The sequence below is a fragment of the Schistocerca gregaria genome, chromosome 1, assembly GCF_023897955.1.
Source record: "Schistocerca gregaria isolate iqSchGreg1 chromosome 1, iqSchGreg1.2, whole genome shotgun sequence".
In the NCBI taxonomy this organism is placed as follows: Eukaryota; Metazoa; Arthropoda; class Insecta; order Orthoptera; family Acrididae; genus Schistocerca; species Schistocerca gregaria.
Window position 1 is genome coordinate 781,317,402 of NC_064920.1, and position 16,236 is coordinate 781,333,637.

The 16,236-nt window shown below is 36.8% G+C and overlaps 1 protein-coding gene across 7 annotated transcripts in view; it reads right to left on the reverse strand.

Annotated features, from left to right (window-relative positions):
- LOC126268754 (E3 ubiquitin-protein ligase RNF19A-like) overlaps positions 1-16,236 on the reverse strand; it is a 354,985-nt gene that overhangs the window by 13,054 nt on the left and 325,695 nt on the right. For all 7 annotated transcript variants that reach the window (XM_049973936.1, XM_049973935.1, XM_049973938.1 and 4 more), the window contains one exon: positions 13,553-13,748. In XM_049973936.1, the coding sequence (XP_049829893.1) occupies positions 13,553-13,748 (196 nt within the window). The remainder of the gene's footprint in view (positions 1-13,552; positions 13,749-16,236) is intronic.

Consider the following 16,236-nt stretch of genomic DNA (forward strand, 5'->3'; position numbering starts at 1 on the left):
AGCGCAGTGTGTGGTCTTATCGCTTAAAAATAAAATAAAAATTATTGATTGATTTTTAAAAAAATTTAAAAAAGGAGAAACTGGTCACATGTTAGCCAATAAGTACGGTGTATGTACGTCTATGATAAGCAATATTAAGAGGAGTACCAATTCAACTTTGAAGTATACATACAAAAATGATAGTGAAGACAGAAGTAAGCACCAAAAAGTGATGAAGAAACTGAAAAATGAACTTCTGCAGGAAGCTTTGTATTGTCGTTAATTACAAAAATGATAGACTGAACAACCAATATCTGGTCCTTTGCTCTGTGAAAAGGAATCACAGTTAAAAAAGGGTGGTAACAAATCATTAGTGGCAAGTGATGGATGATTGTACATATTTATATCTCATCAAGGAATTCACTAACTGGAGATACAAGGTGAAAAGATGTCAGCTGATGTAGAGGCAGCAAATTCTTTTAAAGATGATTTTAAAAATGAATTGGACAAAAATGACTGATCTGAATTTGTTTTCAATGCTTATGAAATGGAATTAAACTGGAAATAATTACCATCAAAATCTTTAGCTCCTCCATGAGAGAGTTCAGCTCTGGGACATAAAACTAGTATAGAGTTAATAACAATATTAGTTTGCGCTAACACTACTGGGACCCAGGCCTTCGCTCCTCAGTGGAAAGTCCAAAAACCCAGATGCTCGAGAAATATCAGGGTTCCTTTCACTTATAAATCACAAAATAGTTCATGGATGAACACCAAAACATCCATTGACTGGTGTGACAACAAAGCAAAAAAAATTTCAAAACAAAATTAGTAAACAAAGAAATGTCTTAGTTTTACTGGATAATGCATAAATTTATCTTTCGGCTGAGCTGTTAGAGAGACAAAATCAAATGTTTATACTGAAAGCTTTGCCTCCTAATGTTACATCCTTGTGACTACCAGTGGATCAGGGTTTTTGAACAATTATAAAACAACTTTAGTGTAGATTGTTATCTACAGCAGAAGTCATTTTGTCATACTTCAAGCAAATAAATTAAAAGCGGTGTTGTTACCTGGCTGAAGATGCATGGGATTTGACTAAAAGGAAAACTTTGAACAAAGCTTGAAACGGAACACTAAAATTGGATCTTGTAAATTAAATAAGTAAGAGAGATGAACAGCAGAAAATGCAAGAAGATTAAACAGAAGAAAACATAGATGTTGAAAATTATGCGAGACCATCTCATGTGGAATCATTTGAAGCCCTGGAAACAGCTTTTGAATGGTTCAAAAAACAGAGTGTGATATTCTGAGCTCACAGCAGTTAAAATGAGTATGTAATGTAGCAGTGATGAAGAGAGGAAACTGTTAACTTCAGATGACGATTACCAAATATTTTAAACAAAATTAAACTACAGTGACTGTCCTCTGTGACTTTAGTTGGTTACTTCATGATTACGACCTAGTTTTTTTTTATTTAGATTTATTTTTAAGAAAATATGTATTTATATACAAAAATGTGTCTCTAATCTCTTAATAAACATTGATTTTTGTTGATTTAATTACATTTAATTTGTTTTTGTTGTTTTTTAATGAATGCCTGACATAATGCTTTAACTCTAGAAAGAGGAGCATACGCCAACATACCTAAGAGATTACGACATATGTGTGATGTATGTTTCTTTCTACAGTTAACAATACAAAATCACTTTGTTTCGTACATTCCATTGTATGAATTTTCAATTATCTGAATGACTTGCGAGAAAAATTTGTCCAGTTAAATAAGTCCCCCCTTTATTATGAGGGGCATTCAATAAGTAATGCCATACTTTTTTTTGTTCAGTCAATTTCAGTTAAATGTGGGATTTGTTGTAAGCCACTGTGGTATATTCCTGCTTTGTGGTACAGTCCTGCTTCAGTCCCTATAGTTTCATGAAGTTCCAGTAGGTTATGGTGCTATATGTAGCCTTCAAAATGATGATTGTAATGGAGGTGTGTTCCAGGCAAAGAGCTGTCACTGAGTTTCTTTCCGTGGAAAACCAGAGACTTCGAGATAAGGTGCTTGTAAAATGTGTACGGAGACTTGGCAGTGAACAAAAGCATAGTGAGTCATTGGGTGAGTCATCTGTCACTATTGCAACAAAGTTGGGCAAACCAGACAGTCCTCCCGTGTTCCAGCGAATGGGCCACAAACAGCAGAGACTCCTGCAGTGTTCGGATGTGCAGACACATTCATTTGAGGTGATTGATGGATCACCATCAAACACCTCACTCCTCAACTGGATGTGTGTGTTGGTAGTGCTGATACACTTATCCACCAGTTGAGATCTGTGCTCTCTTGGTTCCGACTGCCTAGCAGGTGACCGTAAAGAGCAACGAAAGACCATCTGTGTGGAATTACTTTCATATTATGAGGTTGGTTGGGAAAATATTTTGTGAAACGTAATCACAAGTCATGAAACATGGGTTCATCACTTTGAACTGGCTACAGAACTGCAATCCAAGGAGCGGAGCCACATCATCTCTACACTTAAGAAAAAGTTCAAAGCCGCACCCTCAGCTGGTAATGTGATGGCAACCGTATGCTGGGTGTCTGAATGGGTTATTTTCTTTGCTGTCCTCCCACATGGTGCTACAATAAACTCTGTAGTTTATTGAGTTATGCTAAATAAATTGAAGAAATACTTCGGCGTGTTCATTGCTACAAAAATCCAAACAATCTTCTTCTTTTCCTTGACAACACAAGGCCTCACAGAAGTCTGCACACCTGAGAGGAGCCCACAAAATGTTCTTTCTCATACCCTGTACTGCCCAGACCTCGCTCCTTGCAACTTCTATCTCTTTGGCCCAATGAAGGATGTAATCTGCAGGATGCAGTTCATGGTTGATGGAGAGCTTATTGATACAGCACAACACTGGCTGTAGAGTCCACCTGTAGAGTGGTACCGTGTGGGCATACAGGCCCTTCCAGTAAGATGGTGTAAGGCCATCACATTGATTGGAGATTTAGTTGAAAAATAGGGTTTTGTAACCAATTGGAATACTGAATAAAACCAACTTGCTCTCAGAGAGGGGGGGGGGGGGGGGGGGGCGGGGGGGATGACACACCCCTTGTACATTAATTTAGTACCTTCTTCTCACAATCCAGCTACAGAAATGTAAGTGAAATAAGTGTACTTAAAATGGTTAAAGTGACTGTGAGTTACTCTTCTTCATATATATAACACAGCAAAAATTAATTTCGGCATATATACCTATATTCTGCAAGCCAGCTTTTGATTTGTGGCTGTGGGTACTTCTGGTAAAATTATATTTGTCCCTTACTTTCTTTGCAAATGGTGTGAGGGAAGAGTGTTGCTTTATTTCCATATGAGCTCTAATTTTTCTGATTTTCTCATTGTTCTCATTTTGCGAGACATAGGTGAGAGAAAGTAACAGATAGCTCAATTCTTCCAGAATGTAAGCTCCTGGAATTGAGGCACCTCTTTTGTGGATTAATTACATTTCCTTAAGATTCTTCTAATGAACCTCTGCAATTTTTTTATGTGATCATTCCACCTTATGTCACCCCGGATGTTACCCACCGACTTCTTGTCAACAGCATCATCAAGCAGTAGTTCATTGTTCACTATGTATGTACAATATATAACAACTATCAACATTCAAGGGCCAGTGAAAGTCTCTGCACCAATCTTTGATCCTGTGAAGGTTTTCCTGCAATTTACTAGTCTTTAAGAGTACTGCTACCTATGTGTACATAACAATTGTCTAAAACCAGTGTATTGGAACGTACATCATTATCCATAACATCATTACATATATGTTTGCACCTACCACTCTCCTGAAATTAGCTTCACTTCTGATGATTCCGTTCAGCTAAGGGTGATGTTTTGAGTTCTATCAACAAGGAAGCTGTAAATCAGATCAAAAATCTGTTCCAATAGCTGATAACTTCATATTTTGTCCTGCAAATGACAGTGGGGAACTGCACCAAATGCACTCCTGAAAGTGCCAACCTATGTGTAATTGTCTGTGACACTCTGGTTCTCATAGACAAACAAACATCTATGTTTCTAATTATAGACAAGATTTTCGTTCTTCAAAAATGTCACAATATGTGACCATAGAATATGTTGACAATCCTCCAACTGATTGAAGTCGGCTGTATATGCTTATAATTATGTTCATCTGTCCTATAACAGGTATCTGATCCAATACAGATACTTTTCCACTGCTCAGTAATTTTAGGTGATTTTCTGTTCTGCAGTCAATTATCTCAATATCTATCATTTCGAGGTACAAATATCCTTGGCTTCTAATGCTATTTCATCTTTTATAATTTTAACAATTGGTCAAAAGGACCACATTCATTCTTTTTCTGTAAACGGGACCAAAAAGTAAACTGTGATACATTCCAGAAACATGGTACCATAAGAGTATCTTCAATTTCAAGTTTACTTTTTTTTTTTTTTTCAAGAATAAACACTATGAAAGGAAAGTATTGTCTTCCCTTCAGCCTCCATTAATAAACCAATATAACTCTTGACATGCATATTTAGATGTTAATCACTGTCCTCAGCACACCTTTTCTGAACTTGGGTACTAAATTTAATCAGATTGTTTCAGAACTGTTGAAATAGCATCACTTCACAATCTACTAATTTTGTTTCCACTTAAACAGAGTTTTCTTTCAGATATCTTACTCATGTTTTTTTTCTTCTTTTCTTTCCTCCACGTACTTCACTCCCAAATGGTTTGCTCCTATTCATGTTCTACTTCTTATAAATTCTGGCCTCAGTAACTGCAGTCATCATTGTTGTAATTTTTGCTGTTCTACACCAGGTAGTACCTAAGACTCAGAGTGTAGTTTTATGTTCTGTACTTACTTCTCAGCATTTCAAATTTTTTAAGAACTGGCCACGCTGTAGTGAGCTATGACAGACCTACAGGGTAAAGATTTTCAATATATGCATAGAACTCCAAATAATTTGATGAAGTAGAAGAACAAATGACAACAGAAATTTATCACTAACAAATGTGCACTGCCTTAACTCCATGCTAAAATGTAAATGGGAGAATTCTGCAAGAAACACTACGTCAGAAAAGGAAATCTGTAGCAATGGACAACTTTTTGTTCATTAGATTCAGGTTCAATCCAACAAAGCATCGATTCACAAATTTACATCTCTTGGACGACTTAAGTTTCAGTGCTGCATCACTGTGGAGAATCTCAGTTACAGCAAAGTGCATGTGCAAAGAGAGTTCTGAAGATGCTTGTAACTCGGCAATGGATACAGTAAATGGATGCACCCTAAATGTTTCTCCTGTGTTAACAAGATGAAGATTATGACTTTCCCCAATAAGATCATATTAGGGAATGAAAGATGGACCCAGTACTACAATTACTAGACCAATTAATGACAGCTTTGATTAATGTGAATAAGTGAGATGCCATAGATTTCTGTTTGAGCACTCATCAATTTTTTTACATGGAAAAGTTTGTCGACAACCAGTCACTATTTATGTTTCAGTTCCTTTCTGTTAGAACTTTCACATTTTTTCACATCCGTCTTTGGAAAGTGCTAACAATAACTTGATACAACTATAAAAAGTGAATAAGAGCTTTGATGTTTACTGCCACTTCCGAAGACTTCACGCTTAATGTTGGTTTGCTTATAGAATTAATATCAGAAGCATATTGTTCACATTTTGTGTGTCCTACACACAGAATGAAGATGAACTTCACAGGTTGTTCAGAGGGATTTTCTGAGGATTCTGGGACAAGGGACCCATTGTTCCCAGTGATTCATTACAGAGTAATTTCATTTGATTTCTTATTCCCATTTATCTTTGTATCTGTATTGCACTGATGCTATATGCACACTGAATATCTTGTTTGGAAGCATTCACTCAAGGTACTTGCTGTCAATCAGAATAGTAACACTATACTATCCACCCTAAAGCTTGCATTCAGTATTGCTCAATTCAGTCACGGGTTTGTTTTACCAGCAGTGTCAGTTAACAGTGACATACAACGCTATGAATAGGTTTACAGATAACAGTTGGATGATCCACATCTTATGTGTATCTACTGAATGCAATGGAAGGGTGGCACAACACTAGGCTTAGGTTTCCTTGCAGTGATGGCAACCAGTGCACAGTACTTTTGCATCCAAGTGCTGTTGCATTACACAGTTTTGTGCAGTGTGTTTTGGTGAGTGCATATTACTAGAATTTTCACCGGGAAGGTATCTTTGCAATTACACAGGTAACTGAATAAAAAATGAACGGAATAAATCTTAATAACATTATTACACTGTAATGAGCCAACAGTGACTAAGTATCTGTATTTATATAAAAAAAATAAAATAACCTAAGAAAATTTCCTGAACAACCTCCTAAATTTGGGTATACCTGTAATCTCAATGTAAAGCAAACTAGCACTTCAGCTTCCCCCAGCAAACTAAACGTTCAAATGACCTAAGGGAATGAACACAAAAGGGCCCTAATCTTAGCTGGTGTCTAAAAAATCATATTTCCTCAAAATATGATCAATTCCATCCAAAATATAACCTGCGTAGGGCAAGAAAGTTTTTGGCTTAGATGCCACACAGCTATTTCCATCACCCACTCAATTGATGGTTGATCAATAGTGACATGCGTGTCCGATTTTTTCCTCACTATATTCTTTCTGGTGAAAAGTGACTTCAAGGTGGGCTAATCTGGCTGGCAAATTTTCACAGTATGAGTTTACACAAGCATAGGTACAAAGCAACCCTTAATTTTGTTCATCTTATTAGATATTTCACAAAGTAACCCTTCTGCGATTGAAGAAAATTGTCTTGCCACTGGTCATCCATCTACATCTACATCTACATCTACATGACTACTCTGCAATTCACATTTAAGTGCTTGGCAGAGGGTTCATCGAACCACAATCATACTCTCTCTCTCTACTATTCCACTCCCGAACAGCGGGCGGGAAAAACGAACACCTAAACCTTTCTGTTCGAGCTCTGATTTCTCTTATTTTATTTTGATGATCATTCCTACCTATGTAGGTTGGGCTCAACAAAATATTTTCGCATTCGGAAGAGAAAGTTGGAGACTGAAATTTCGTAAAAAGGTCTCGCTGCGACGAAAAACGTCTATGCTGTAATGACTTCCATCCCAACTCGTGTATCATATCTGCCACACTCTCTCCCCTATAACGTGATAATACAAAACGAGCTGCCCTTTTTTGCACCCTTTCGATGTCCTCCGTCAATCCCACCTGGTAAGGATCCCACACCACGCAGCAATATTCTAACAGAGGACGAACGAGTGTAGTGTAAGCCGTCTCTTTAGTGGACTTGTTGCATCTTCTAAGTGTCCTGCCAATGAAACGCAACCTTTGGCTAGCCTTCCCGACACTATTATCTATGTGGTCCTTCCAACTGAAGTTGTTCTTAATTTTAACACCCAGGTACTTAGTTGAATTGACAGCCTTGAGAATTTTACTATTTATCGAGTAATCGAATTCCAACAGATTTCTTTTGGAACTCATGTGGATCATCTCACACTTTTCGTTATTTAGCGTCAACTGCCACCTGACACACCATACAGCAATCTTTTCTAAATCGCTTTGCAACTGATACTGGTCTTCGGATGACCTTACTAGACGGTAAATTACAGCATCATCTGCGAACAATCTAAGAGAACTGCTCAGATTGTCACCCAGGTCATTTATATAGATCAGGAACAGCAGAGGTCCCAGGACGCTTCCCTGGGGAACACCTGATATCACTTCAGTTTTACTCAACGATTTGCCGTCTATTACTACGAACTGCGACCTTCCTGACAGGAAATCACGAATCCAGTCGCTGTAAAACAATACAAAGTTTCTGGCATTCACTTTTAATTAGTGTTATGATGTTATTAAGGAAGCTTTTGAAATTAAATCAACAAGTTATTTTCCAAATGAGAAAGAGGTTCTTACGTTACGTTCTGCCTGAAATCCTGCTCTGTTCCTGGTCAAACAACAGATGGACAGAGCTAGCACTACCTGCTCACACATTGGTAATCAGTATTTATTTATCGATATCATTCCATGTTGATTAACCTTCTTTGTGTGCTGGAGCTAATTGGTTATTATGGTGTTGTTCATAGGGCTTTCTCATTTCATTTGTGTCTAAAAAATAATGTGGCTTTCACATGTCAAAATGCTGGTGGTTGTTGGGGTCATTACCTGGCCACACTCCTGTACAGCATTTGATATTTACAGTGATATGTCTACATTTTTTACTAATTGTGACTGTATAAACACTAAGCTGAATGACAAGTAATGTTTACCTGTTTAGATCCCTTATCCTTAGTATATTCTTAGGTCTTATTTCTTGTATAAAAATTTCACAATGTATCACTCTTACTCCTATGCAATTCTTCCCTACTGCATGATTTTCCACCATAAGCAAAGCTGAAAACACAATTTCTCTCCTTAAACTCTCATTACTTGTCAATAAATTAATTCTAAAACTTAAGTCTTGCATATTATCCTGTCTTCCACCTTTAAGCCCTCAGGTTTTTAAATCTCGTCTAGTACAGTCCCAACGTCAGTCATTTCCTTATCCCACCTGGTAAGTCTCCTCTGACCCACTGTTCTGGGTGACTTTTCTGAATTCTACCCTTTTTCCTAATCTCTCCAGTCCTTTTTCTTCGCCCCTCTTCCTTCCTCTTCAACCCTTCTGCCAGAAGGAGCCACTGGCTCAAAAAGCTTGCATAATTATAACCTCCTTTTATGGATTTTTTTTATCCATCCTGTTACATTGTACAAGTATCTTTAACACACAATATTAAACCTGAAGCACATGAGCATAGTTTCATTTTTTTCCCTTGCAATTTGGGGATAAAAGCGTGATACAAAGAGAGCAACAAGTTTACCACTCTCTTAGATGAAGACTCTACAGTTTCCAGTCACATTGCCCCTGGAGATAATTTTTTTAACTGGAAGGCAAGCACGTTTTCATTTATACAACATCCAGAACTATTCACAACACTTTTTGCTACGCTTTATCACTTGCACATGAAATTTTCAGCTATGATACACCTGTTCTTTCTCTATGGAAAGTCAATTTCCACTTTCATTGCAGCTTTCTGTTGTGAGTTATCCTTCAGCCATACCCCAACAAGTGCTGTGTCAATCATAACCCTGTCCATGCGCAAAATTCTTCTTACTCTGTTTCATCCATACAGCTCTTATTATAAATGGGAAGTTGTTTTTAAAAAAAAAAAAAATTCCAGAGTCAGGAACCCCCCACCTTATGTAACTCCCAGGTCTCTGCACTACGTGTGGTAAGATCTTCTACAACATACTTACCCAAATCATTCCACAATTTATTTTTCAACGTGAGTGAACAGATGTGCAGTACTCAGTTTTGCTAGATTCATGTTTGCATATGTATCAACTGAAATCACACAATTAGTGATCATTTTTGGATGTCATATGACAAAAAAAATATGACTAATCCACTTGAAAACTGCCATACGGCTCACATTGGCCAATTGTGCTCATCTACACAGATACACATTCCCAATGGAAATAAGGCCAGCTTTCAAGAAAGGTCATGGAAGTGTCATACCAAACACTGCCAGGTATCAAACTTTTAACTTTTTCCCATTAGTTTATGTACATATTTTTCAATTTGCTACTTAGGTATTACGCTTCTCATATAAATGCCAGTCCCCATTCTTTGTACTTTAGGATAAAACTTCAGTAAAATGTGCCTCCACATCCCCTATACCAGCTGTGACGAACTGTTACTGGCAGAGAAAGAGTGTCTCTTAAATTTGTCGTTTACAAGAACTGATTAATGGTTACAAGCTGCTCTCCGATGTATTTTGTTTAATGGTATTGTAAACCTCACTACAGGGTAAAAAAAATCAAACAATGGAAAATCCAAGATGGAGTGTAACAATACCAGAGAAGGAAAGTTGCCACTCACCATATAGCGGAGATGAAAAAATATTCACACAATTATAGCGTTCGGCCATTAAGGCCTTTGTCAACAGTATATATATAAGAGAGAGAGAGAGAGAGAGAGAGAGAGAGAGAGAGAGAGAGAGAGAGAGAGAGAGATTTATTTCAACTTCAAACTAATCATGCAAAAACACAATGTCACTCTGTCCCTCTGGATTTTGGAACATTTCCAATTTTAATGTCTGAATAATTCCTATCCTGTGACTGATTCCTTTCCTCCACTGTAATTCTGAAAGTTAGTATTTGTGTGACCACGCTTGTTACTGCTCGGCAAGTAGTTTTTCTGTTTATATCTGACTGTATGTTCACTTTGGAGGTTCACTGCCACATACATTACATATGTATCATACAATGGGGATCGATTCTCTTTCAATGAAGTGTCTGATATGCAGAGAGTGATGTATGTATTGATCATTTCCCTTGCAAAAATGGAATGGCGATGGTCAATAAAAAAAGTTCACTTCATTGAAAACACCCACTGTAAACACTGATGAGTTTGAAGTACTTATACCTAAATTAGAAAAATAACATGACTGGCAACCGGTTGTTTACAAAAGAGCTACCACTGCAACAACCAACCAGAGAACGAAATTTGTGGTACCCTCTCAATCGGTGGTTGATTTGGGGGAGGGGACAGAAAGGTGTTATCATACTACTCTGCAGATGACAATTATGGCCAATAATGTAACTGTTGTATTCATTTTCATCAAAATATGCTTTCTTCCTTTGTGCCAATTCGCTTTTAGTGATGTGCAAAAGAAGCTTAATAGCACAGGTAAGCAAAAAGATGACTCCGCACTGAAAGTTAATGGGAAACATTGAAGCATTTTACAGCTAATGTTGCTGCAGCCATACTGCATACAGGTACAATGTGTAAGATAATTTAAAAATTTTAAAATAAACTTGTTCAAAGTGTTATACAAGACTTGGTCATATTGAGGGTGAAACAAGTTACTACAATTTCGGCATTTTTAAGAAAGATATTTTTTAAATCACATTTTAGACCTGCTGAAATATTTTTTTTCATTTCTGTCAGTTCCTTCAAGTCAAATGAACTTACTTCTTCTGACTGTAATGTGCGAGACTGCGCAACTAAGTTTTTGGTCTAATGTCTACCTTGTATTTTTTAAAGTAGGATAGATATGCTGTTAATTTAAAGATTAGACCAGATAATTGATGTTTACAAAGGTAAATGCAACTACTTTGATGTTTCAAATAATACATAGTTTGCAAATCTGTGTTAGCAAATTTCAGCCATCACACATTCTGCCTCTTTACAGTTCACATTAATATTTAAAACTGGCTGCTTCATTCAGAGTAGCAATCCACACAAAAAGGTAGCAGTTTCTGTAATTTTAACTTTTTGATTGTCTCCCGCAGATTAAGGAAGCATGAAACAGTCCAAAAAATTTAAAAAAATAGCAGTGCTCTCATATTAGCTACAAAATTAAAACCATGTTTGTGAATGATTCTTTGGCTCATTCGTTCTCACATATCCAAGATATTTCTTAGCAGCATCACATAGTGTATGGATGTAAAATAAGCAGTTGGGTGTGGGTATCATTCGTGCGAAAATGTGCTACACATCTGTCTACAACACACGAGTACATACTTCATGAATTATTGTAGTCAACATTATATATTGCTGCGAACTGTGTTGCATGCAGTGTGGGTTAATGGGTATTGTCACTGGCTACTGTCCTGCATGTCACCAGCCCAAATCCGACCACCAGAAATTATTTATCTACTGTTTCCAAAAATGATAAAGTTCTGAAAGTTTTTGTTGTTATTTGTGTATTCTGGTATATGTGATGTTTGTATAAATAGTAGCCTGCTCCATCCAGGAATTCAGCTCAGCTCAGCTCAGTTCAGTTCTTTCTGTAGGTTGGTGTTCGTAATAAATGCAATTTCAGTACTAAGTGTTGTACTTCATTGGTAAGGCTGCTTTCAGATTTAATTTTGACTCGGGTTACGACATCATGACACAATAAACGAACCATTAGCAATTTAAATCCTTAGATGAGAGAGAAAATAAACAATGTTAGGCACCTTGTGAACAACAGAGTTAATTATCAGCTGTAAACCCTTTTTTGCACATGGCAAACAAACAGAACATGGCTGCTCTTGTATCTACTGAAATATTTGTGTGCTACCAGTCAGCCAAAGTTGCAAAACCAACTTAGCTACTATGGTTTACACCGTCAGTATGCAAGGATGTAAATAATAACTGTTAACAACGAAGAAATTCACTACAAAGAGCTTTAAAAGTTATATTTAGCTGTAAAACAGTACTTTGCCTTTTTAATTATTTAGTTAAAATTCTGCCAAAATTTACAAATTGCCTTTTTGTCTATCAAATCATTAAAGTATAGTATACTTTTCACCAGCAACAAAAACTTCAAATTTCACTCTCAATTATTCAAAAAATACATGTACATAACTGTCTACACAAAGTAAAATTAACAAGAACGTCATTACTCATTGTAGACTAATCAACATAAAAAAATAAATTTTATTAATCAAATAATCCACTTAGAATGCAGAAAAGAAAATACATATAGTGAGACATGTTCACTCACAATAAATAAAATACCCTTTACTAATCATTCGACAAACTGAAAAAAATGTGTTTTACATTCTGACTGTAGTATAGCTACTGTAAAAATCATAAATTGTAGTCAGGTAACTGCTTCCATCATTTTATGGAAACAAACAAATGAAGCTAAGTTCTGCCATCTTTGACAGAAAAAATAAAAAATTAACTTCAGACATTGAAACAAATTTAAGTAAATATATACATAATCCCAAGGACCTCTAGTACTGAAATGGCATATACTTAAAAGACATTTCTGTTATCTTTCAGAAGAAAGCTATGCTTGAGAAATTCTTCAGCCAGTGTCATTGTTAGCAACAAATTCATTTTTTTTCCTCAAAGAAAATTATCATAAATAAAAATATTAAGCCATCTAGCAGATGAAGGTTTTATTAAGATAATAGTTTTTTTTAAAAAAAAGAAACAGCTAATATTATGCAAACAATTGGAGACAAACAAGTCAATGTATCTACTCAATAATAAGAAAATGCAAGGTCAGATTCAAGGAATCACAATTTATTAAACAAATCATGCAACAGCTCTGCAATTTTTCTCACAGACATCCACTTCTGCATTATGTACAAAGACTGAAATATTGTAAATAGAAAACAGTACATCAGTTACAAACTGATTAACTCTACACAAGACGTGAATTTATTGTTTGCCCTCCACAGTACAATTTGCAGCTTACTGTTCACACAATGCTCATATCAATATCAAAGATGTGCACACAGGGACATTGTGCATGTTACTCTTTCTAACAAAAGTTAACAATAGTTAACAATCACGTCACTGCCATTTCTCAAAAGTCAAGATATTTTAAAATTTCCTAACATAGTTAGAGAAGTTTCTTCATATGAAAGTCACACCCTTGGCAGCAAAATTGGAATAAAGATGTGCCAGAATAATGTTAATGACAACTGCACAAAGCAAATTGATTGCAGAAGAAAAGAAATCTCGTCTACCTCTGCACAGGCCCTGATGCTATACTCCCAGCAATGGATGCACCTGCAAGAGCAGCATTGCTGCCACACTCTCCGCCACTGAGACCTCCACCAACTCTTTCCAACTGGCTGCCACTACCGCTACCAAGTGACAGAGAAGCTTCACCAATCGAAGGATTGGCTCCTCGATGTGACACAGCATCCATAGAGACGGCATCTGTAATCACACATAGTCGCAATTAAAGGATCAGCTCATTTCGCTTATGTAGATCACCAGACAACCAATTACAGTAATTTATCACAATATCAATTGTCTTTAATCATATCCAGAAAATTCTTATCTTAAACCTATGATTAAAATGCATTCTCATTTAGGTGCATCCACACAAACTCCAGAAGCTACTGTACAACACATGGTTCTTGGTTCTTTATACCAACGTTACAACACTTTCTGCCTTATTCATTACTTGTATAGATTCATATAAAGGGAAAATAACCATTTCCTATGTCTTGGTATGTATCCTAATCACTCTTTATATTATCACCACCTTGATTGCTCGAAGCAGTGAAATTGTTGCATAGTCTTCCTCTAATATTGAGTTTCTGAACTTAGCCAACCCAATTTCATGGGAACAATGTTACCTTTCTTTATTTCTATTCAATGTGTGTCAATATCGTATCACCACTGAATTCTCAGAATTTAATTCATAATTTTATGTTATTAATCAGTATGTACAATATCAAATCACACTTTCTCACTGAACGGTAGAAATCATACCAGACATTTAAGTTAAAACTGGTGCATAATTCTTCAAGACAACAAGTTAACTGCATAATCTGACCTAAATGGAATTTAGTGCACACATCTTAAAATTTTCTCTTGGACAACAAACATTCTGAAAATGTAAAACAGGTACATGGACAGGGAAAAAAATAAAACAAAAATTTTCAACATTAAGCACTTATTCCATCATGCACTGACAGTGAATGCTGCAATAGAATCTTTTATATATCTTAACCATACAGCCTCTTTCCACACCATTATTGCAGCCCAGCTGCTTGATAGTGATAACAGTGACTTCTTCTATACTTCAAGTGCGCAAAACAATGTCTTGATTTGGCTACATCTGGCATAATAATTTCTACAACAGCCAATAGAAACAAGAAGTACAACACACTGCCTCTGCCAACCAAAATTCCTGCTGCTGCTTAAAATAATCTACCTTTCAGCCCATTTAGTATGATTCTCCTATCAGCTAGCCATGAAGGAATCTCTTACTTCCAAAAACCACCCTCCCCAAGTGTTCCCACAGTTTCTCACTTAACAGCAACACTCCTAAATCCTTCCTGGAAAAAGATCATATAAGCCTCAACTTAACTTCAACTGAGTCCCAAGCTAATTGTGGTCTGAAGGCAGCCCACTTTAACTTTGCTGTGGACAAAAGCTCCACTACTGGAGTACATTACCACACAGAGTATGTAGAAGACACACTTAATCAGCTTTCAGACATAGCAACATACACACAGTTCCTAGTAACCTCAGGCATTCCACCCAGACTGAGGTGGGGAAAATCCTAAAAACTTTATGTGACTCACCATTGCCTTCATAAAGCTCCTGATCCACACCCCCCAACTCACTACATAAAATATACAAAAACCTATCCCAGCCATCCTAATGTAGATTTCAAAGCTCCATCCAAAAGTATTTTAGCTTTGGTACAACAGCATCTGCACTCCATCTCTAAGAGCCTCACCCTTCACAAAAGGCAACAACCACATACACACTGCCTCTCGGTCATGTTACAGTACCTCTTTACAGTGTCTAATATAGTCTCACAGAAACCTCATCTATTGTCAGAATAATGAACTATACCTACACTCACTCATAAGAACATCACCTTTGACAACTGGATAAGATTTTATTAAACAAAAATAAAAAAATTAAAAAAACACAAAGGCAATGGCTCTGTGGATCTTAATGGGCTTGGAATTTTCCTGTTGGCTTGGTACAAAATACTGATATGTTTGTGGTCTCATCTCCTAGTGAAGAAGAAATCCTCTACTTCCTGTAACAGCAGAACTCATTTCGCAACTAAAATTCATCTGGCCCTCCAAATCCAAACCAAGCAGGATAGCATAGTGGTTAGCACACTGGGCTCGCATTTGGGAGGACAATGGTTCAAACCAGTATCAGGCCACCCTGATTTAAGTTTTCGGTGATTTCCTTATATTGCTTAGGGCAAATGCCAGGACGGCTCCTTCGAAATGGCATGGCCAATTTCCTTTCCCATCCTTCCCTAATCTGGGCTTGTGCGCCCTCTCTAATGACCTCATTGTTGTTGAGGTATTAAACACTGGTCTCCTCCTCCTCTCCAAATCCAAAATCACTTTCCCTAAAGCTTGACCTCTCATTTAGACTAGCATTCTAACCTCAGTCTTTATCAAATCAGACAATATTTCTTCAGTCAGTTGCCACTATCACCACACCAAATGTTCCACTCCCTACAGCCTAAACAATGACAAGACACATCTCTCCCAACACGAAAATCCTGAACACCTATACCATTAACCTCTTTCTGGGTTTCCTTTCCCAAAACTACATGATAGATCTGGTCCTTGCACAAATTTCCTAGGCAGTTCCCTCTCCTTACGCTCCTAAGAACATAGCTGAAAACATAAAAAAAAGAGGGAAATGCACTCCTTAT